Raw genomic sequence first — 25,496 nt, 5'->3', positions numbered from 1 at the left:
AGTTTGGGAGGCTGAGGCAGGAGGACTGCAAGTTCAAAGCCAGCCTCAGCAACTCAGTGAGGCCCTAAGCAACTCAGCAAGACCCTGTCTCTAAATAAAATGTGTGGCTCAATGGTTAAGTGCCCATGAGTTCAATCCCTGGTACCAAAAAAAAAAAAAAAACAAAACAAAAAAAACAGGTCAGAAATTTAAAAAATTGAGAAAAACTCAGGAACAGGAAACTTAAGTAAAACAGGAAGCTAAGTAAAAATATGGTAGAGGAGAATCCAGTAGCAACAAATACAAGTGGATTAAAAGTAAAGGCTTAGCCAGGTGCATTAGCAAATGCCTGTAATCCCTTGGGAGGCTAAGGCAGTCCAAGTTTGAGGCTAGTCTAGGAAACTTAGTGAGATACCCTATTTATTTAAAAAAAAAAAAAAAGTACAAAATAGGGTTGGAGGTATACTTAAGTGGTTAAGTATCCCTGGGGTTCAAAATCTAGTATTGCAATGAATGAATGAACAACAGGGCTGCGAATGTAGCTCAGAGGTAGGCATCTTGATTCCAATTCCCAATACCTCAAAAGAAAAAAAAAAAAAGTTTAACAAAATGAAGTGGGGTCAGTAATACGCAACATGAAAAAGCCAAAATCATACATTTGTCTATATATTTGGTCTGCAAAACACAATGAAGTTGACAAACAAACTCTTAAGAGTCAACCAAATCTATTGACTTGTTTCAAGGTATCTGGGAGAGCAAGAACAAGTGAATGGAGGAAATGAAGGAATAAGAGTAGTTAGAAATCTTACGAAAAAACTGATGGTGGGGTTGGGGATATAGTTCAGTGGCAGAGCACTTGCCTAGCCTGCACAAGGCTTTGGGTTTGATCCCCATCGTGGGGGAGGGGGGGCAATCAATAGGATGGGATCTACTAAGAATTTATTTTCTAGCTTGATGTTGAAGGTATATCATTTTAGTATTTTCTAATTGAACAAATAAAATAAACATCAGTAAATTAGGTGAAACAAAAGTTACTTGGATTATTAACAGTGAAAGAAACCTTTTTGTATGAAGAAACAGTAAAGTACCTTATTTACAGGTACTTAAGACCACTAAGAATTAACTACATGGGGCTGGGGCTGTAGCTCGGTGGTAGAGTGCTTGCCTACCACCTATGAGGCCCTGGGTTTGATCCTCAGCACTACGTAAAAATAAAAAAATAAAATAAATAAAGGCATTGTGTCCACCTACAACTAAAAATTATTTGAAAAAAAAATTTAACTTCGCTTTGGGCCAAACTTAATTTGAGAGAGCAAGAACAAGTGAATGGAGGAAATGAAGGAATAAGAGTAATACATCAAACATAAATAGTTTTTTAAAAGTTAATATAATTTAAAAGAAATAATCCCTGCCTTTCATCTCTTACAAAGAGATACATACACAAACACATGTACAATAAAAAAAGTAATACTAAGATTTTAGGCCCAACTCTTCTGTAGGGGAACAGAAACATATAAGCTCTTCATTTTATCTATCTATCTATCTATCTATCTATCTATCTATCTATCTATCTATCTAATTTATGTAGGTAGGTTGGTAGGTAGGTGCGTTTATACAGGGGATTGAACTCAACCACTGAGCCACATCCCCAGCCCTATTCTGTATTTTATTAGAAACAGGCTCTCACTGAGTTGCTTAGCACCTTGCTTTTGCTGAGGCTGGCTTTGAACTTGTGATCCTCCTGCCTCAGCATCCCGAGTTGCTGGGACTACAGGCATGTACCATCATGCCCAGCCATAAACTCTCCATTTATAAACTCTCTGTTCAGTAATAATTTGATTACTTAAAATATATACCAGTCTAGGCCAGGTGTGGCAGAAATCCCAGTAACTCAGGAGACTGAGGCAGGAGGATCATAAGATTTAGACTAACCTCATAAACTTATCGAGACTCAGTCTCAAAAAATTAAAAGGGCTAGAAAACATACCTCAGTGGTAAAGCATCCCTGGGTTCAATCCTTAGCACCAGAGGGAAAAAAAATATACAACCCAATATAGAGAAAAAGATTATTTTTTTAAAAGTTCTTTAATTTTAACATTTGTTTTTAGGATATACATACTAGTTTCTTCACTGATATACTAAATTTAAACTAATTTGGGCCCTGCCCAGTTTATTATCTCAAAAGGCTTCAGAGCCATCAGATGTTTACTGTAGTACAAATGCACGCACTTAATACTAAAGTCAGGTTATTTCAGGAAGGAAATGAAAAAAATAATCCTAATGATACCAAAATAACTTTTTCTTCATTTTTCTATTCTTGTTTTTAAAAGGACAGACAATAAAAAAGAATCAGAAAATAAAAAGGGATGAGGATGTTACTCAGTGGCAGAGCACTTGTCTAGCAGGTGCAACCCCTGGTTTCAATCCCCAGTCCTGCAAAAAGAAAATAAAAAAGAAGAAAAAAAGTAAAAGGATCATTGTATGTTAAAGATGCTTTACATTTACACTAACCAGAGAAATTACAACTTTTACCAAAAAAAACCCTTCATCTTTGGGTAGAAGAAAAAGGAACACATATGTTGATGATAGTTTGAAATCAATAACATTTTTCTCTTTGGTTAGGCCTCAGTTTCTTATGTCCTTGGCAATATACTCTAACCCCCAAAGTACTCCTAGTTTCAAAATTATGAGAGTAAAATACTTTTTTTCTGTACCATGGATTGAACCCAGACACTAAGCCACATCCACAGCCCTTTTTAATTTTGAGTTTTGAGACAGTGCCTCACTAAAATTGCTGAGGCTGGCCTTGAACTTGAGATTCTCACAAGTTCTAGCAATGCTATCTTAAATCAATTAAATCATAACTTAATGTTTCCTTTTGTATGTAAAGACACTAACCCATCCAAAAAAAAAAAAAAAAAAGATATTAACCCACTCCAGTAGCACTAACCTTTTCCATAAAAGTAGTAAGATTTATATCATTCATTTTGGGCCTCCATCCTGTGCCAATTTATAGAATATTTTTGTTTGCAAGCTAGTCTAGGTCAATCAAGGTTGTAGCTGTGACACAGTATTCTGAACACACCAAGAAATTTGTTGCTGCAATTTTAATTAATTATTATAATATTTCAATTCAGTGACTTTGAATGTATGCTATCCTGTTTCTTAGGGTTCTAAAAGGTTGCAGAGTATTTATAGTCAAACAATAAATCTTTTAAATTTCTTGGGAAACAATTAATAGCATGTTTGTGTATTTATATACACTATTAAAAATATTTACATATTTTGTAACTTAGGATCTCCCATAAAAACTAAGACATATTCTCATGCTAAAAGCATTGAAAACCATTGTCTGAGATCTCTGGCCATACTCTAATGGCTCTCAGAAGTCCAATACCCAACAAAGCTTGCAATAATAGTAACTAAAATATGTAATCCTAAATAGCAGAAGCCATGTACTTGCAAAAGAGGAGCTTTCTGAATTTTTTTTTTTTTTTTTTTGAACTAGGGATTGAACTCAGCGGTACTTGACCACTGAGCCACATCCCCAGCCCTGTTTTGTATTTTATTAGAGACAAGGTCTCACTGAGTTACTTAGCACCTTACCATTGCTAAGGCTGACTTTGAACTTGTGATCCTCCTGCCTTAGCCTCCCAAGCCACTGGGTTTACAAGCCTGCACAACCATGCCTGGATTTTTTTTTTTTTTTTAAAGGCTGTGTCTCACTAAGATGTTGAGGAGCTAACTAAGTTGTGAGGCTGGCCTCAAATCAGTGATCCTCCTACCTCAGCCTCCTGACTGAACGGGATCATGGGTATATATCACAACATCTGGCAGAAAAACACTTCTTGTTCATATGAATTTAAAAGCCTCTGGATCAAACAATTAAATAACTTATTTTCTTTTCCTTACTAGACAGTTCTGAACCTTTAATATATACTCTAAATCTCCTTAGCAGGGATGCTACTATTTTCCAAACTTAGCTGACTGCACTTCTTTTGGTGCCAGTGCTCTGTAAAATTTTGAAAACCACGAATATAATTAATTTTATGAAATGTAACATAAGACTTACGTAGTATGCTGAAAGCTGTTTGAGAAAACAAAACAGGCAGGCCATCCCTGCCAAGGGTCTTTTTCCAGATTACCTCTTATCAGGTATTCCTCACAGACTGCCCCTTTTTTTTTTTTTTTTTTTTTTTTTTTTTTTTTTTTAACCTACATACTCTTTTACAATCATTCTTCATGCTACTGGGAGGTGAGAGTTAGAGTTCAGGAATGAGTCATCATCTGTAAACTGACTTGTATATCAAAAGTTGTCTACATATACAAGCAAAATTGCTAATTTAATCAAATCTAAGCAATCACCATTTTGGTCTAAGAGCCTTCTAGTAATAACTGTCAATGTTATCTTGAAAACAAAATCCTCAATGAGTTGGCAATGTATCAATATTCTTATTGTAGATAAATTATTATTTAATCACAGACTTTAGCTGAACAAAATTTGCATTAAAAAACAAAGAACAAGCTGGGTGAGGTGGCACACGCCTATAATCCCAATGGCTCAGGAGGCTGAGGCAGAAGGATTGAGAATTCAAAGCCAGCCTCAGCATAAGTGAAGCACTAAGCAACTTAGTGAGACCCTGTCTCTAAATAAAATACAAAATAGGGCTGGGGATGTGGCTCAGTGGTTGAGTACCTTGAGTTCCATCTCCAGTTACCACTCTACCCCTCCAAAATAACAAAGAACAGGGTCTTTGTACTTTTTTAGAATGTTTGCATTCAAGGTAAAAGGTAAATACCTAGATCCTCCCGCCCCACACCCCAGCCCATGATACCATAACATTATTATGAAACATTATTTGCAATACATGAAAGACTGAATAATGTTCAATTTAAGAATCCAAATACTAAAGATATGTATACAATAGTACTTTGTTAAACTGGATTACTTTCCCAACTATTCAGAAAGTTTATTAAACATTATCTTTAGGTAACATAATCTATGATCTAATGTAGACCCATCTCGTCTATAGATAATGGTGACTACACATTTGAACAAACAGACAGAAAGTCTGACTGGAATTTGAACCATGCTAAAAACCCCACGAAATATATTCACTTCAACAATATTTTATGGCTTTATCCTGTTTCTTATTATATGCTTTAATTTACTAATGATAATAGAGTCTAGTAGGTAGTTTTAGTTACTGCAGAATGATCAAGCAAATGCTAATAGTTAGTTGCAAACTTGTAAATATGAATATATAATAAATATATATAATACTTTCTCTTATCTGACTTTCCTTAGATCTCTTAAAAATATTAACTCTGTTAAAAAAAACTAAGTTACAAGAATACAAACAAAAATAAGTATTGGTGAGGATGTGGGGAAAAAGGCACACTCATACATTGCTGGTGGGACTGCAAATTGGTGCAACCAGTATGGAGATTCCTTGGAAAACTTGTAATGGAACCACACCATTTGACTCAGCTATCCAACTCCTCGGTTTATACACAAAGGACTTAAAAACAGCATACTACAGTGACAAAGCCACATCAGTGTTTAAAGCAGCACAATTCACAATACTAAATTGTGGGACCAACCTAGATGTCCTTTAGTAGATGAATGGATAAAGAAACTGTGGTACATATACACAATGGAATATTACTCAGCAATAAAAGACAATAAAATCATGGCATTTGCAGGTAAATGGATAGATGTGGAGAATATTAGGCTAAGTGAAGTAAGCCAATCCCAAAAAACCAAACGCCGAATGTTTTCTCTGATATGAGGATGCTGATCCATAATGGCGGGGGGTGGGGGGGGCACGGGCACATGGGAGGAATGGAGGAACTTTAGATAGGGCAAAAGGGGAGGGAGAGTAAGGGGGTGGGCATGGGGGTAAGAAACACAGTAGAATGAGATGGACATCATTACCCGAAGTACATATATGAAGACATGAATGGTGTGACTTTATTTTGTGTACAAGCAGAGACATGAAAAACTGTCCTCTATATGTATACTATGAATTGAAATATATTTTGTCATGTATAACAAATTAGAATAAATAAAATAAATAAATTGAGTTACAAAACAGTTTAAAGTCTTTTTCTGTGTAGTATTATTTAGAATTTACATACTTACATACATGCCTAATTGGAAACCACATTCTTTTTAAAGCAAACTATACTGAAGCAAAGGCAAGAAAGATTGCAAAACAGGGCTTACTTTCACTGCAGCAATAAGACGAATATAGTCGCTAAGTAGTTCTGAAAACATGTAAAAGTCAGCAAAAGCTTGTTCTTGATGTAACTGGTCTATCTTCTCCTCAACCTCTGCAAGCTGAGACAGAGCTCTAGATAAAGCAGTATGATCCTCAGAATTACCTAACATGGCAGCACTTTTAGCAAAGGCAGCTGTGTTGGCTGAAAGTTCTGAAATAAAAAAAGGGCTTACTTTAAGCATTTGTTAGTATAATTATAAAACATTGTATTGATTTTCTACATTCTCTCCAAATTTTATGTACTGACGAACTGGCTGAATAATGTTTTAAGTTAATTAACAGAAATAGTTACTAAAATGCCTTAAGCAATAGTGCAAAATGCTCACAAAGCTACTGAAAATTAATAATCACTGCTGGCGCTGGGAATGTAGCTAAGTGTTAGAGTGCTTGCTTAACATGTACAAGGCCATGGATTTGATTCCCAGCACTGCAAAAAAGGGAAAAAAAAAAAAAAGAATTATTGCTCATGTTTTCAGGTTATATACTATATTTAAATAAATAAAACATAACAATCTTTCTTTTCTCCCCCAAATACTCATTCTTTGTCCATTCCTAAAAAACATAAGAAATGCATTTTTAATAAGTGAAGCATTAAGGTTATGATTGATTTATACTACATTCTTTGGCCTTTAAACATTTGTCACTGAAAATAATGTCTGCAATTTTTAATGAGAATATTATTTAGCTAATCAAAGAAAAATAAGGTAGAATTGTAGATACAATTCATGTCCACCTTTGTCTTTTTTTCTTTCTTGTGCAATAATTTTCCGTAAAATAGAATTTCTAAAAAAGATTTTTCGCATGACCATTTTGGATATTTCAATTAAAAAAAATTTACAGGATGGATGCTACCAACAACTAGCAATTACATTGCCTGAAAATTGTTGTTACTCTACATTGTACAGAATCTAAAAGAACCTTCATAGCCCATTCCCTAAAACATGTGTAATACAAATGACAAAGCTGTGACAAAATACTTTCAATAATATAGGTTTCTGTTAATTATCTTAACAAAATGTATTACTAGTAATGTCACATACTAAATTACTTATTAAATATTTTGGAAAACTGATAAAGCCTCGATGTCTTTAAAATTAACATATCCCCACCCCACCAAAAAACCCCACTTCATTGTGGATTAAAAACTTACAACTCAAAATTTATGGGAAGTTTTATGCCCCATGCCAGCCAAAGAAACAAAAACAAAAACAAAAACCTCATATTTTTAAATACTTTCGTTTGAAAATGAAGAAAATACTTCAAAATGTTTTCCAGGAAATAGAGGCAGAAAACAAATACTTTCATGAAAATTTTCAAACACCAATTTTGGAATCTCTCATGTTTTAAATATAATTAAAGTTATCAATGAGACAACTTCATCTGTTAAACTGTAAATACATCAACATGGAATTAATCAAATGAATAATAGTTTTCATCCAAAATTCAAATATACTTTTATATGAGCTTCTATACCTAAACCAGAAGTTAGATAAAAATAAAACAAAATTTTTAGTAATGAAATTAAAACAGAAGGCACTCTTAAACTATTATTTCTCTCTTCCTTAATAACTTCAGAATATGCATTTTTAGTAAAATTTAAATAAAATATTTTCATTAGTTTTATGATGGTAAACATACAAGCAACAAAGTAAACAAACCTTTTCTATGACAGACCAAGGCTTCCACACTGGCATGAAGTTTCCTAAGTTGCTGGTCTAGATTCTCAAATTGCTGTTGCTTTTCTTCAAACCACTAAGAAAAAAAAATGAAAAATGGGGTTAATTTAGGAAGAACAAACCACTGTAAATTAGGTTACCAATACCAAGCTACATTCCTTGTTTTAAAGCAACAAATTAACCGTATATAACCATGGTGGTCATCTGATGTGGCTGAGAACTAAACTCAATAAGCAAATTAATATCCTATTTTCTACTTGTACAGCTTTAAAATGCAATTGTTGGGCTCATTAATTCATCTCATTATTCAAGTCGAAAAATCAGCTCTTACTGCATCCGATTCATTCATCTTGATTGTCATTTTGTTGACAGCGTCGGCAGCCTTGTTCACCATCCTCAATATTCCTGCTCCACTCAGAGCCTGAGTATTAACTGCTCTAGGCAGCTGGAATTGAATGACAAATAAGGGCAAACAAACCGGTTAAAAGCCTAGAGGTTTAACTGGGCACAAAAGGGATCCCTCCCTTCCTAAAATAAAAAAAAAAAGAAAAGAAAAAAAAAAGAGGCTGTATTTTCTTTACTCTCATACATTTAAATAGTGAGATCTAATTTCTCAAATACACTACTTGTACATTCTCAAAGGAAAACCTAAAAAATAGACTTTCCATTTGCTTTTCTTCTGTACGTTTACATTTAGATGGAACAAACACCATTTGTCAAAATATATTAAGAAATTGCCAAGTATCCTAACACTGGCCACCTGTTTGCTAGCAGAAATAAGCTGTTTATAAGAAGAAAGTCTTGAGAAAAATCTCCTTATGTTCAGTTAGGATAATGCGGTTTTGAGTTTTTAAAAAATTCTGAGACAATTCCTTAAAAAAAACCTCAAGCACTAACAATTAGAATTCTTAACTGTTATTAAAAGCCCAAAATGTACCAAACATCTCAAAATATAAAGAGTAGCATGGTTATAGTTCAGGCTTTTTCAAACTACACATTTGCATTTTGAAACCTTAATAAAGATATTAGAATGCAGACACATATTCAACTTTGTCTAAAAATGAAGTCTGAATAAATTTATTTCAAAGATACCTAACAAACAACTTAGGGCATTTGAAGTTAGTTTATAAATCATTCTGTTCAACTTGGTTTTAAATTTTCAAGAAAGGGACTGATCATCCTATAAATATCAACTTTAAAGAAACTATTTTGCTAGTAATTTAGTTAAGTAATTAATTCATTAGGTGAAAAAAACCCACTGCCTTATTTCATCTATTAATCCAATTATTTACTGATTATTCTTATATACATTATAATGATAAATACAAATGAGAAACTTCATATACAAAAATTTAAAGTAGAAAAAATACCTCTGAACTTTCCAAGAACTGCCTTAAATCAGGATCCTGTAGTAAAGTTGGATGTTTTACTGTTCTTTGAAGATACCTAGATTTAAGAATAAAATTTCTCCCTTTATTAGTATTTTAAATTGTATTTCAACAAATAAAAATTTTAAAATGCAATAAAAAGGTGTCCTCAGTCTGCCCCTTATTAGTCTACTCTCACTATAATTAATTAGAATCTTATAACATTCTACTAATTAAAAAGCTTTTTGTTAATCTTTAAAAAATTGATAATACCTTTTTCATAATTAAGTAAGAAATGGCAGAGGGTAAGGATAAAAGTGGGAAGTGGTTAAATCATTTATCAAACTTCTTACTATAAAGTATTAGAATTTAAAAGGTTATATGAGTTTAATGATTTCATATTTAGATATAGTTAATATTGTTTCCAGTTACAATTTTAGAGTCCTAAGATACATATTTCTATATTTTACATATATGAAACACACATTTTTTTAAAACTTAACAAGAGTAATTGCTATCATTACCAAAATTCAAAACAGTCTACCAATGTTTTGCTTGTTAACAGATTTAAATTGCACAATCAACTCTGGCACACAACTAAAGTTTCTTTAATAATTGTATTTTTAAGTTTTTGATACTTCTGTAAATATGATATATAAAGTAGAAGTGAAAAAGCAATAGAGAAACATTATTATCAAAATCACTGTTAGCTCTGGGTGCAGTAACACATACCTATAATTCTTGTTTAGTCTCTTTCTCCACAGCCAAACTCTATACAATAATCGTAATTATTTTATCAATGTTTAAATGTTAATCTGTCTTTACACATTTATGTAAATCATATACCATATTAAGCTTCATTATAAATTGGTAGTTCACATAAGAAGTTATTATGCTAGAAACAGATCATTTAGTAGATATGTGGTTTAAAAGAATTTTATTGCTTATATAATAGAGCCAAAAGAAAAATGCAGTGAGAACATTAACTTTAAAGTTTAAAATAAGTTGGTATCATCCCACTAGAATCTGACTTATAATTTTAATAATGAAATTCCCCCAACTCTATTAAAGAAATTATTTTAATTGTTTGTACTATGTATTACCTAAAGGCAGTTTGCATAAGTTGTTCAATTTAGTGCTGACAAATAACAGGCAATTACATATTTGTAAAATGAACAAGCAGAAAGGAAGACAAAACATCTGATACTTAATCTTTAAGAACACTTCAACATTTCACCCTAAATGAAAATATCTAATACTACCTATATTCTGAAATAGTTTTCCAAAGTGATTACTAGTCCCATGAAATACTCCATCAAAAAGATTAATTCTAAAAATGTTTGAAATATAATACATACATACACCTTTCTTTAAGATTCATATTGACTGGTATCAAGTTGGTGCTCTAAGTCCAATAGGAAATAAACCTGATATAACTGTTAAATCCTGTGTTAATAAAACTCTGTTAACTATAGATCCCATTTTTCATCCTACCACTTATTAGCTTTCTGAGGAATCAGTTTTGGAAAATTATATTCTAGAAAAGAACAGCAAAACTTTTCCTTCTTTTTTAAGGAAAGAGCAACTAACTAAAAATATATGTATAGCTTATATCATGTTATAATTGAGAACAGAAGTGTAAACTGGATTTTAAAACAATAAGCATTCATACATATACACCAATTCAGAAATAATATCAGAGAAAGCTATAAATATAAAAATATTAAAAAAGGATGAAGAGAAGCCTTGAGTTCAATACCTAGCATTCCCCTCCCCAAACCAAAACCAAAACCAAAACCAAAAAACAGAATGAAAAGAAAAGAAAAAAAAGAAGAGAAGTGCTAATGATGAGAATAGAAAGGCAGAAAGAGTCTGGGTCTTGAATGACATTCATTTGTTCATTCGACAAATATTTACAGAGCACTTACTACATGTTAGGTATTGTTCTGGGTACCTGCAATACATCATTCAACAAGACACACTGAGATGTTTTCCCCAGTGGAGCTTAAGAGTTTAGAAAAAGACAAACTATAAATATAACAAACATAAATTATGTAGGATTTGAAAAGGCAGCAAGTGCTATAAAAAAGAAAGGGTAAAACAGGGTACACAGAACCAAAGGTGTAAGACATGGTGTTTGCAATTTAAATAGGTCAGAATGAAGCTGAAGATCAGAACAGACTTCGGGGAAACATTTACAACTGAAGAAGGGATGGGAGTCAGCATGCAGATGCCTAAAGAACAAAAGCATTCTAGGCAGAGTGAGTACAAAGACTTGAAGTAGGAAAATCCCTGGAGTGCAAAAAGATCAGTGTGGCCCAGAGTACAGTGAGTGATCAAGGAAAATATGAGATCAAATAGATAACAGAGTGGGAAATACAGGTCAGGAAAACTTGGGAGTCTGTTATAAGGACTTTGACTTATATTGATTGAAATCAGATATTAATATGATCTGATTTATGTTTTTAAAGGATTATGCTAGCTGCTATATTTGAAAAAAAAAAGAAAAGAAAAGAAAAAGTAGAACTGCCAAAGATGAAAGTGACGAGACCAATTAGGAAACTACTGCAGTTAATTAAGACCTTTGGGCCAGTAGTCACTAGACTGATGAGAAATGGTTATGTTCCAGATATCAGATGGAAGCACTAGCATTCCCTGATGAATTAATAATTCTGAACAGCTTCCTATCTCCAAATTTCTTAATATGAAAGAGTGGATTAACTAATCTATACTAACTTCTTAGACCTTGCCAATTGGGTTTTTAGGTTCTTGAGACAAACACAATTCTGATTCACTTACACTTTAAAGTTAAGAAAGGTTATATTTAAGTAACTTGCCCAAGATCACAGAGTGTAGGACAGTATAGACTTGAATTACAAAATGAATTATAAATCTTGTATGCTATTATTATGCTCCTCCAAATTTCTAAGCATATATTTGCCAAAGTGTATTCTTACCTATAAAATAAATTCACTATATGTTAAGATAAGGTACAAAGTACTCTTAAGAAAATCAAGCAAGCTATCTTAGGTATATCTCTGCTTACTTTATCGAATATGGCATAGAGTGGTACTTGGCTATTTCACTCTTCCTAACTCGTAATACCAGATGTTTACTTTTTCATTAAAAATAGTCATCTGGATTCTCTAAATTAAATAAATAAAGTGAAACACAAAGAAATACTTCCCTGATTACTAGAGGCCTGCTCTAATGTTTAAAAATTTTTAAATGTCACTTGACAATCACTTTTATAAGTCAGATATATAAAAGGGTAAAAAAAATGCAGTTTTAAAATCTTGTACACATTATAAAACTGTGTTCAAGAAGCGAATAAAACTGGTTATGACAGAAGAAATGGGATTAGGGTAAAGCTAAAGAAATGAATTCCTTTGCTTCTGTATGTTCATGCTTATATTTTCTGTAGTCATTTTTTCTAGAGGAACAACTTTTCCATATATGTTATACTAAGTGTTTTATGCTACATGGAGTATATACATGGAATGTTTTATACTACATAGAGGTATGCTAAGTACTATATAATGCCATCAAGTTAGAAGAAAGTAGAACATAAAAATAAATTATATGTCCTTGGTACAATAAATCTTCATTAAGTTCCTTATCAAGCATGCCATCTGAAATATTTCAAATTTACTCATAGAAAAATAAGACTTGAAAGGTTTCTCAAAGGGTCTTGGTTACACTTTCAGGAAGGACTAAGTGAAATCAAGGCAGAACATTATGTACCTTTATTCTTAAAAATATTCTGTCTGTATCCCCTACCTACGATACAATCAATTCTAATGGCCAACCTAAACTTCTGCAATTTCAATTTTCTGGGGAATTGCTGATTTCATAAATACAATTCTACCTTCTAGTATTCTCTAGCATAAGATTTTAAAATTGCATATTCTTTAGTTTTTCTTACTGCATGCTGTTTAAACTTTTCTGTGGCATTTTTTAAAAATGTGAACAATTTATTACTAAACACAAGAAATAAGTTGCCTTGAAAATAGTTTAAAAAAATACCTGGGGTAGGGGTGGGGGTTGTGGTGTATGTGTGTGTGTATCCTTAAAGCCTGTCCTACCTACCCCAATACTGATTTTAAGCTAAAAGGGAAGTAATTACCATGATAGGTTCTGAAAAGTCAAGGATAGTTTCAAATTTGTTTTCTCATTTTTAGCATAGCATGGAAGGAAAAAATACACAAAAGTAAGAGGAACACATTGCAATTTTCATTGTACTGAATAATGTTCATACCATATATGCTATAACTTCCTAAGAATCTAAATACCAAAGTGGGATTATTTTTACCCAAACCTTTTTTTTTTCCTGTAGTGTTGTGTATTTAAACCAGGGCCTCACCCATGCTAGGCAAGAACTCTATTACTGAGTTACATCCTCAGCCCTATCCAAACATTTTATCAACTCTTTACCCCCAATCACAACTACCATGTTTTCCTTTACAAGTCTAGAAGTTTCTTAGTGCCTTGGTATCTACATCTATGATATAATTCTATCCTCATTTAACTCATATATTTATATTCCTGCTTATAGCATATGAAGCAAAACAGATGTTATTTTGTTAGACTATTCATGAGGATTAATAGAATCACAACAAATACATTATTGTACTGCTAAAAGAAGCAATTTTTAAAAGTTTAAAGTACTCTTAAGAGCCATCAAGTGGTAGTTAAAAAAAATAAGCATTAAAATACAGTTGTATAATAAGTAATAAATTAGACTTATGAGAGTAATGAAGTATTACTATCTAGAATTACCTTTCAAGAGCTGCTCTCCGTTTTTCTACGAACTCTGTGGATGATGAATCTTCTTTACCTACTTTAACCTTGGTCATACCTTTGAAGAAGTTGAGAGTTGAGATGATTTTACTGTGAAAAAGTCTTTTGTGACCATTTCTTCACAATTTAAAATATACTTTGAATTTGAACTTAACAAAAAAAAGCTTCTAAGTTGGTAACTGCTATGTTACTTAAAAAGCAAAACATTTTGAAAAATTAAATCTCATGATATGCTAACATTTCTACTTGGTAAATAAATAATTAGGACACGAGAGAACAGATAAAACAGAAAATGAGCTATTTGTAGTTTCTTGACCCGTACTGATTATTTATACAAAAACTTACATCAAAAAGTTCTTTATCTGCAATATTTTACACTCCTGGTAAATTCAAAAGTTTTTACATTATAATGTGCATTATGGAATCTTTAAGGCAGTTAATTATGAGCAATAAATAAGGCTCTTTACTTTCAGGATGACGTAAATAAAGATAAACATAACCCATGAATTTACTAAATTTTCCCCTGACTCAGATTCAAAGAGCATGTTCTTGTTTATTTATCAAAACTTTGTTTTTAGGCAGGGTCTCACTGATATTGCTCAGGCTAACCTTGGACTCCTAAAGCTCAAGTAATTCTCCTACCTTAGCCTCTCAAATAGCTGGGACTGTAGGCATATGCCATCACAACCAGCACATGACAGGTTTCCTAACAGTTGAAAGAATAAGCACATTCACAGAGACATTTAGAACACATCAAATTTTGAAAATAAAAATCAGGTTAATTGGGCTTGGGGTGTAGCTAACTGGCAGAGCATGTACTTAGCATGTGGAGACACTGGGTTCAATTCCCAGCACCAAAAGAAAACAAAAAAACCAAAAATGTTAATTATTTCTATATTGTCAACTTTAATGTTAATATATTAGGCTGCAGATCCCCCACCATTCCTTTTCCTTTCAAACATGTTTTCTGAAGAAATGAAGTACTGATACAAGCTGTAACATGGAAGAATCATGAAAAAACAATAGTAAATAGATGAAGCCCATCACCAAGAACCATATATTGCATGATTCCCTTTATATAAAAAATCCTGAACAGGCAAATCCGTAGAGAAGGACAGTACATTAGCATCTTTAAAAACATATTATAAAAAACTATGTAATTCTTATTCAGGTTGATATATTTGGTGAATAATTAACATATACCACCATTAATGTTTTGTTTCTAAAAATCTCATGAAAATATAAAGGTTTGAAAAAGAAAACTCAGACAATTGAAATTATGGACCTTGTGTACTGTATATGGGATGTTAATTATTTCAGATATTTTATATACCCATAAAAAAATCCCACAACTATGTAATTCTTTGCTTCTTTTTTTCTTCATTTATCCTCTCATTCGTAAAGGCAACCATTATGGCACATTGTGGGAAAATAAAACAACAATTTATCTTAATTGGTTCACTCTTAAAATTTTCAACTTGTTTTTCTAATAGTTTATATAGAATAGTATTTTTTAGTCAAATGAGGTCCTATTAAGTGGTAATGGTTATGTGCAATGACTTGTTGGCAAAAAGTAACCACTCTTATTCCACTATTTAATACTTGAAAAACACAGTTTATGTAATTAAAACCGTCTTTTAATTTTTCTTAGACAATATATTCATTTTTATTTAAAAGTTAATAAATAACAAGACATTTATAAAATGACTAGAAACTGTGCTGGCTGGCTGCCAGAAAGTTCAAAGATTAATTTGTCACCTATCTTTAATAACTGTTCAAGATTTTAGGAAAAAATTGTTTTACTTGGATTCATCCTACATTTCTTGACTATATTTTCCCTGCTAATTTCTTTATTGATATACATTTTCATTATTACATGTAGTTGCCTCAATCCTTTTCTTGAATGAAGTAGTATATAAATAATTTTTAAGCAATTTAAATCTATTTTAAATGTCTTTTAGACAATTCTACAATAATATAGCATTAAAAGTTATATAGCTCAGTTGGTAGAGTGCTTGCTCAAGGTTCTGGGTTTAATCCCCAGCAAGGGGGGGGGGGAGTTATATTTAAAAAACAGAAAGATGGGGCTAGGAGTATAGCTTAGTGGTAGAGTGCATGCCTAGCATGTACAAGGCCCTGGGTTCAATCTCCTGCCACAAACAAAATAATACATAAAAGTTTTCTTTTTTAGGTAAAGAACAAAAACAAATTAAAAAAATTAAAAAGCAAGAAATAAGCAAATCATTATCCTATTGAAATAATCAAATTGAAAGTAGGAGGCAAAATAGAATTGTGGTTAAGAGTATAAGTTGAGAAATAAGAAAATTCAGCTCTGCCACGTTATATGACTTTTGGCATGTAGGATAACCTTGATTAATCTTAGTTTCCTAAGTTCCTTAGTTCAGAATATCTGGAGGGTTTTAGAGACTACAAGGTCCCTATAATAATATTAAACTGTTTATCTTTTGTTGTTCTTTAATGAGTGTCCAGCGTGGAATTTTATAAAGGTTAGCTAATGTGTTATATCACAATAAATGAGTATAGAAGCACAGAAGAACAAAGCTATTTTTCTATTAAGGTAGAAATTAGAATTTACAAAAAGTTTTTAAATTTTTTGTCTTATTAAATGTTTTTGTCATAAAATTTCTTTCACAAATTTTGTGTAACATAAAGTAAATTTATTACTTTTAATATTTATTTTTCGTTTTTTCAGCGGACACAGCATCTTTGTTTGTATGTGGTGCTGAGGATCGAACCCAGGCCGCACGCATGCCAGGCGAGGGCGCTACCGCTTGAGCCACATCCCCAGCCCTAGTTTATTACTTTTAAATAAATAAGATTAAATAATTTTTTCAAATACAGTAAGTATCAACAGATGTAGCCCACATAAGCAAACGCTCTCTTAAGACTCTTTAATAAATTTTAAGAATGTAGGGCCTAGGAATGCAGCTCAGTAATAAAGTGCTTGCTTAATATACACAAGGCCCTGGGTTCAATCCCCAGCACTGAAGAGAGAAAGGAAGAGAAGAGAAGAGAAAGGAAAGAAAGCAAGCAAACAAGCAAGAAAGAAAGAGAAAGAAAATAAAGGGTTCTTGAGACCAAAAAGTTGAAGAACTACTCAACTAGGTTTATGAATTTTAAAAGAGAGAAAATATATTACAAACTCATCAGGTTTCAAATGAATGATATCAATAAAACTGCTTTCAGGGCTCGGGCTGTAGCTCAGTGGCAGAGTGCTTGCCACGCATGCATGACAACTAAAAAATAGTAATAACCTTTTTTTAAAAAAACATGCTTTTCAAATCAAAATCAAAAAAGTAAAAACCAATAATTTAAAAATCAGTAAAATTCATTTCAAATATTTTTCAGAGTAATCATCTCAAGTATAAAGAAAACTTGAAGAAAGAAAAAAAAGGACTGAAAAAAGACTGGATAATACTTAAAAATTGTTTTTGATTTTTTTTCTTTTAATATTTTTTAATTGTCAATGGACCTTTATTTTATTTATTTATATGCAGTGCTGAGAATCAAACCCAGAGTCTCACACATATTATACAAGCACTGCACCACTGAGCCACAACCCCAGTCCAATACTAAAAAATTTTAAGAAATGGAGGTTTTCTCTTCTTTTTAAATTTTCTGCATTTTCTTAACTAAATATTACTGGTATAAATAGAATAGTTTTTAAATATTAAATTGAGGTATAAAATAAGATAAGTTTAAATAGTTTTCATATAAGCAAGGCTAACTCAAATGTTCTTTTTGGACAATATAAAGCTAAGGTCCAAATACCTCCACCTCTTTGAAAATTGTTAATATATTAATAACATTAAGTATTCTGAGTGTGACTCAGTAAAATGGTATTCTACTTCCCCTAAAAGGTTACAGTTTGTAACTGCTTTCAACTTGGTAAATTTTAACCCAATATTCAAAACCTGAACCCGTAGGTGTTAGAAAATAAAACTACTAGCTATATATTCTTATATAATAAGAATAATTCTTATATAATAATATTATATTCTTATATAACAAATGCACAATTATCATAATAGAACATTTAAATTACGATTATCTCTACAACTGAGATGGTGGTAATGAATGATTCTGGAATGCATAAATGTATACAGTTAAAAGGGATTTTTTTTGCTTACTCATGCTTACCTACTATACTCTTCTCTGGGGCAGGTGGTACAATATAACCAACGTGTAAATACTTGCTTGCTAATTTGCTGTGCAAACCAAGAAAATCACTGAATCTTCTTTTAACTGAAAATTCACTCTTGCTGAACATGGAAAGAGAAGTCTAAAAGTGAAGAAGAAGTATCTCAAATTTTGAACAGTACAGAATTATTCAGAATTTAATGCTATAAATAATTACGAACACACACACACACACACACACACACACACACACACACACACACACAAACACTGCTCTCCTTTGCAAAAGAATGCAGAGTATCTAATGTGGTACACAGACTTCTAACAATTCAAAAAACAAACAACAACAACAACAACAACAAAACCCAAATGATTGTTTCCGTTAATGAATTTTAAATCTTTACCTCTGGCACAGATCTCCTTCTAAGTTTCAGTCCAAATATTTCCAAAATGCCTAAAGGGACACCTCCACTTAAATCTCATTGACCTCTCAAACTCACTATATTTTCCCCTACTCAAACACAAGTTCCATAAAAAAAGAGCACTTGACTGTACTGTTAACTAATATTAATATACTTCTTGCTTGTAACAGAGGCTGACACCATAGTAAAGTACTTAATAAACATTTGTTTACTGAATTAACAAATCTTATCTCACACTCACTTTGTTCCTCCCTACCTGTCTTTTTAGAGAGATCACTTTCACAATTACAAAGTTCCTCTATTTAGTAACTTAGGTATCCCTCTTCTTATTCCTTACATCTAGGTCTAAGAAGCCATTTATTTTTCTCACTTCCAGAACCATTTCCTTAGTGTCAAGCATTATTTCTTATACCTGGGACTGCTGCAAAACACTCTATTTAAAGATGTGATAATTTAATAATAGTAGTGGCCTCTTAACTGGCAATCCTGACCTCTACCTTGACCCTTCCAATTCATATTGAGGCCACAGAGATCTCTCTAAAACAAAAATCTAAGAGTGTTATACTCTTGCTTAAACCTCTTTCATGGCTTTCCATTATACTTAAGATGAAACCCACATTCCTATATGTGCTACTCATAAAACATGAAAGCTCATGGCCAAACAATTCAATTATGAACCACTTCTTACAGATCCTAGAAAACACAATGCTTTCATTACTTAGATTTTTCACCAGCAAATTCCTATGCCTGCAACAAACATTCTGCTACTTTCTTTCATCTCCCACAAATCACTCCCCTCATATTTGTCCTGGTTTAGATATTACTTTGCTCAGAGGTTTTTCCTGACCCTTGGGTCTAGATTAATTCCCTTCCTGCATACTCAAACAGAACACTCAACCTATGAAATTACTTACAACTCACTGTAACAATTTCTTAGCAATTTTTATGTAAAGATAGCCTTTACAAAGACAGGGTTCATGTCAACCATAATCACTGTCATATCCTCTTCTATATATAGTAAGGGGTCAATATTTTATTAAAAGAGTCAAAGGCTTACCTTTGTTGTTACTCTATATGCCATGTAAGCATTCATGCCATCACCTATAAGTCAAATATTATTTTTAAAACCACGTGCTTAAAAACAGTACCATTTTAATACTGTAATGACATATTTAGTTAAAAAGGGGGGGACATAACAGTCAAACTAATAAAAAAGAGGTACAAAATATAATTAATATTGACTCACCAACTTTTTCTGGATCCGACACACTGATTTCTATATCAAAAATATCTCCATTTGCTTCTTCTTCAATCTAGAAAAGAATAATTACTTTTTGTGTTAAAGAAGATTCCAATTTATATTTTTGTCATAACACTAAGAACTATAATTTTTACCATATATGTTCTAGTAGGGTGTCATAAAAATATTTTAAGAAGTCACTGAAAAAAAACACAATAAAAGCTTTCACATTTCCTGATTATATAAAGAAACAGAATAAAATATACAAATAACAGGATAAGGATTATTTGGAGAAGTAATGCAAAAATCTCGTGTCTTCAAAATTCCTCAGATGTAGAAAAAATATTTTCACTTTCTGTACAAAAACTGTGGAATTTTTTTTGTCCAATATACTGAATCTTTGTATTCATACTTTTAAAATTATTAACTCCTTATTTTTAATACCAGTATTTCTTCAAGTTAGAGCTGTTTCTAAATAATTAGGAGATAATCATTACTTTCACCAGTAGAATCTTACATACTTGCAAAAAATTATTATACCTAAAGGCAATATTAGCATTGTGATTTTTCTAAATACCAAGTGAAGACACATTCCTCTTGAAGCCAATAAAAGAACTATAAAGTTCAATTTTAAAAAGCAGTCAGTAGAAAAAAATGATAACCCTATAAGACTGTAGAAAAGACCTTTTAAATGCTGTTATAAAGCAACTGGATAGCAGTTCTGCAAGAAAGCTTTGTTATTATAAAAAAGCTCTGAGATTATTAACTTAGCAAAATTTTCAAAGCAATAACAATCTATCCATTAAAAAGTTGAGTTTTTCTAACTGAAATCTTTTCTTCAATGATTGCCTTTTTGTATATTTTTTAAAATATTTTTTAGATGTAGATAGACATAATACCTTTATTTTATTTATTTATCTTTATGATGTGCTGAGGATCACACTCAGTGCTTCATATTGGCTACTACTGAGCTACTGAGCTGTAACCCCAGCCCTCTTGTATGTTTTTTTAAGTAAAACTTTTTTGAATTATAACACATACAGAAAAGTATATAAATTGGTACAGCTCAATATACTTTAATAAAGTGTATACATCTTTCTAAACTCAACCAAGGTCAGAAAAAAAACACTATTAATCAGTCCAGAAGGCCCTTTTACATTCTCCTATAGTCATAATCTTTCCTTCGCCCTACCAATATAACTACTATCCTCTGTTCACTAGCTTTTTTTTTTCTTTTAAAAGTTCATTTCATGAAATCATGTATAAGTACTCATTTCTGTCTAATTTCCCTTAATATTATACTTGTTAGATCATTCACATTTTTGCTTGTGGGTATGTGGTTGTTACTTAATTGTGGTCATTTAAATGATCTATTTCTTTAAGAATTACTTTTTTTGGCTTTGTTTTGATGGGGATAGAATCAGGGGACACTCTATCATTGAGCTACATCCCCCGTCCTTTTTATTTTTGTATTTTTAAGACAGGATTTTGATAGGTTGACGAGCGAAGCTGGTCTCAAAATTGTGATCCTCCTCCTTCAGTCTCTAGAGTAGCTGTGATTATATGAGTGTGCCACCGTATCTGGCCTATGTGGATGACTTTTAAATATGTAATTTTGTCATTTAAATAACCTCCACTCCATGATTTTTTTCCTTTTCCAAATGCATCTTAACAAAAATTATTGCCAAAACATGAGATTGTATCTTCAATTGATTTATAGTCCTTCCTTTTAAAAATAAATGCTACATAACAACTTTTAAGTACCAACTTTATTTATTACATTCTTTTACAAATAAAATTACTCAAAATACCACTTTACTGTGATTAACAGTTTTCAAAGTACTTTCATACATTACCTGACCAACATAGGAGTCCTCAGAGGCACACGTTATCATCATTAAGATCAGAAATGCCAGGACTGGAGTTGTAGCTCAGTGGTAGAAAATTTGCCTACCATATATATGGCACTGGGTTTGATCCTCAGCACCACATAGAAATACATAAAATAATAAAGGTAATTGTGTCCATCTACAACTAAAAATATTTTTTAAAAAATCACAAATGACAAACTACTTAAGAAGGTTAAATAATATGCCCAAGTTACTGGGTTAAAAAGTGGTAGCGATAAAATCAGAATCAAGATCTTTCAACTTCTTTAATATATATTCTTTTTCTAATAGGTTTAAAAAGGCTTTGATTAGGAATGACTAATAGTACAGTGATGTGATGTTAAGTGAGGAGCAAAAAAAAAGGGTACAATTTACATATTAATTTAAAATATGAACACTTTTCTATACCTCCTCCCTGGATCTATCGAAGATCACAGGAGCAGACATACTCTTTGATTCAATTCTAGGAGCAATGAGTGCAGTAGGGGTGACAGGTGTGACTGCAGGAGAAGGTTCCGAGGAGAGTATTGGTTCCCTTTCTGGGCTGTCCAAAGAAACTTCTTCTGTGGCTTCTAAACACAAATTAAACAAGTTTAAGGAAACTGCAACAAACTTCCAAAACTATACAGCAGTTAATGAATCATGAATAATATTATATACTACCCACAAATATCAAAATAATATAATTTTAAAATTGTCATGATGAAAGAATTTTCTGAATTTAGTTGTTTATCATATCTTTAAAAACAAACAGGAATTTTGTTGGTTTCAGGAAGAATTGTTTTAAGTCAGCTTAAATGACTATACTACTGGAAATTATCTATACTACTAGATGTGGAAAGCAAAGATGTGGACAATTCCACATTCATTTGTGTTTGATTTTATAATATATCTTATGCTTACAGTAACTTACCTCCCAAACATTTTATTCAGACTAATATTATGATTATTTTATACATAGGAACACAAATGTTAGGGCACAAGGCTGCCAAGAACTATACCAACTGGGATTAAAAATTGGTTATGGAAAAGCCACAAAATTAGTAACCTAAAGCAATTAATTGTCAAAGATTACGGGGTATTAAATGAACACACATATATGACGCAAAGCAAACAGGTGTTTAGGTTTTAATTAAAAATGCTCATTCACTTGAAACAAAAATCTAAAATATATTTAAAATCAAACCATATCAATAAGTTGATGTCTATAGGCTAGGTAATATTGTGCTAAATGCAATGGAGAAACACAAAGAAATGGAAAATATCATACCTGCCCTCAGGGAGTTTATAATCTAGTTGGGAAAACAAGACATGTGGAATGTTAAATAATAATAAGAGACTTACAAGAACAATAAGAATATTACAGGACATTTATTGCTATACCAACTATAGAACAAACACTACAATTTGAGTAGATACAGAAGACAATACTTCAGGCTGAGGAAATCTGGAAATAATTTGTAAAACTGATCTGAGGAAATTGAGATAGGCACAGAAAAAAATGAGAGAAAATTCCAAGAGAACAGAATAATAGCATAAGCAAAAAGCAGAGTAAGGAAAGTAAAAATTACAGTGACCATAATGTAAACCACAGTTGCACTGGTCTGCAGAACTGATACCAGGAAAAGGAAAGCAAGATTATAAGGGAAACTCATGACCAGACCAGTGATTTCTTTTTTTTCTTTTTTTAACCTTTATTTTATTTATTTATTTTTATATGGTGCTGAGGATAGAACCCAGGGCCTCTCGCGTGCTAGGCGAGCGTTCTACCGCTTAGCCACAAACCCAGCCCCTAGACCAGTGATTTCTAACCTGACATTCTTATATCCTACAGGTTTAGAAAGGTAGTAATTGTAGTCAATGTGCCATTTTAATTTTAATACCTCAAAAGGTATATCTGCCTAAAAAAAGGTTGTACAGGTTGACAATGTTATCAAGTTATTCTTATTGGTGACCTAATGTTGATATAACCATTGTTATGGATCCCTTTATATTTTTTTATTAAAAGAAAAAATAATAACTAAAATTTTTAAAACTGTGGTAATCAGAGGAAGAATGGACTACACATGATATAGACTACAGAAGACTCAATAAAACAGAAAGCTTTTATATAACTTCAGGTTATGAAGATTGATGGCATTTATTATTATTTTTTTAAGAAATGAAAATAATGAGCAATATGAGAAAGTAAAAGACAAAATCAGTACATTGAAGCTAGAAGGTGTTAAGATATTTAATCTACAAACAATGAGCAAAACAACAAACACCAAAACAAACTGCAAACAAAACAAAAAACTCCAAAAGTATCTGAAGAGGCATGGTTACTGCAACAGACTCATATATAAAACAAAACAAAGACACCCCCCCCCAAAAAAAAACCTCTATGAAATAGTAACTTTATTAGACATCAGTACAGATAAAGTCATTTCAATTTTTTAATTACATTTTATTTCATTGACACTGGGTTTGGTATTCTTTGCACTAACAGGCTGCTTCATAAATGCTAGCAGATTACAAAATAAATAAAGCTAAATATTGATTTATGTAGATAATATGGAAAGTGAAACCAAAAAAAAAAGTAAACAGATTTAGATTTAGCATAGTAATATAAAGTCTGTTTTAAATCGCTTTCATGACTTCTTTTAGATTTGACATTAATATACCAGAAATTCACAAGGCTTAATTTAAACCAGAACTAAAGGTTCAAGGAGATGTCCTGTGGGCATTAACTACAAAGATTGACTTTTCCTTAGAGACATACTTTGAGGACAAATATAAATTAACTATGTCAATGTCAGCTAATTAATACTTCACTCATATAGATTCCAGAGAATATTTTTTAAAAAGGAATATTCGTTACCCTTATAAATTGGCATGACCTGTTGAACAGCACAAGTGAAATAAGCTTGATCATGTGGCAGAAACAAGTTCTAAAAGTCTAGGGCAATTTCAGTATTGGCAAGCTGTTCACCCTCATTTATTCCCCTAGGGCAGTTTCCTAAAGGATGTTCAATTAAGCACTGGTGTAGGACATAACAAATGAAGGAAAAGCATTTGGTGAACATTGTCTATGAACACTAAAGACTTTAACACCCATTATTTGAAATGCTACCTAAAACTTAGCACACGTAACAGTATGATCTAATTTCTTTAAGGCTTTAAATCAAAATGGCTAGGTTGCTAGAGCAAGATCTATAATCTACTCACTGATATAGGAAAAACAAGCATATGTTCTCATTACTGGAAAAGTTTTCACCATCCTGATAACACATGCTACTCTCTATTCTGGTTTTCTAGAACCATTTATCCATGGAAGAAGGGATATACCTGCTTAAACTGTATTATAATAAGAACATAGTATAATATTAAATCATTTATAGAAAAATATTTAGTTTAGGCCTTTGATCACCTAATGTTATTATGCAACATAGGTAAGTTTAAAATAAAAGATGAAGCATAGAAAGTATATTTGAAGGTTAACAAAAAACACATATTACTACATTTATTGTTCTTTAGTTGTTTCTCCTTTTTATTTTAAAACAAATATTGACAATTACTATATTTGAATCAGAGTATTTAATATAGTCTTCAAGGTAAAGTAAAAGAGTGTAAACATTCTCCAAATTGAGCTATGTAGGCAAATATCATTGTATAGTTCTCGAACCTAGAAAACTGATC

The 25,496-nt window shown here is 31.8% G+C and overlaps 1 protein-coding gene across 2 annotated transcripts in view; it reads right to left on the bottom strand.

Annotated features, from left to right (window-relative positions):
• SNX2 (sorting nexin 2) overlaps positions 1–25,496 on the bottom strand; it is a 71,800-nt gene that overhangs the window by 4,203 nt on the left and 42,101 nt on the right. The window contains exons 3-12 of one of the 2 annotated variants that reach the window (XM_081307423.1): positions 23,089–23,110; positions 22,227–22,390; positions 19,936–20,002; positions 19,747–19,790; positions 18,268–18,409; positions 14,086–14,164; positions 9,310–9,385; positions 8,271–8,384; positions 7,922–8,015; positions 6,209–6,414 (exon numbers count right to left, since the gene is read on the bottom strand). In XM_081307423.1, the coding sequence (XP_081163549.1) occupies positions 6,209–6,414; positions 7,922–8,015; positions 8,271–8,384; positions 9,310–9,385; positions 14,086–14,164; positions 18,268–18,409; positions 19,747–19,790; positions 19,936–20,002; positions 22,227–22,390; positions 23,089–23,110 (1,008 nt within the window). The remainder of the gene's footprint in view (positions 1–6,208; positions 6,415–7,921; positions 8,016–8,270; positions 8,385–9,309; positions 9,386–14,085; positions 14,165–18,267; positions 18,410–19,746; positions 19,791–19,935; positions 20,003–22,226; positions 22,391–23,088; positions 23,111–25,496) is intronic. The other variant, XM_081307422.1, reaches the window with a different exon arrangement.

Source organism: Spermophilus citellus (genome assembly GCF_964194105.1).
Source record: "Spermophilus citellus genome assembly, chromosome: 1".
Lineage (NCBI taxonomy): Eukaryota > Metazoa > Chordata > Mammalia > Rodentia > Sciuridae > Spermophilus > Spermophilus citellus.
This window is presented reverse-complemented; position numbering and strand designations above follow the sequence as displayed.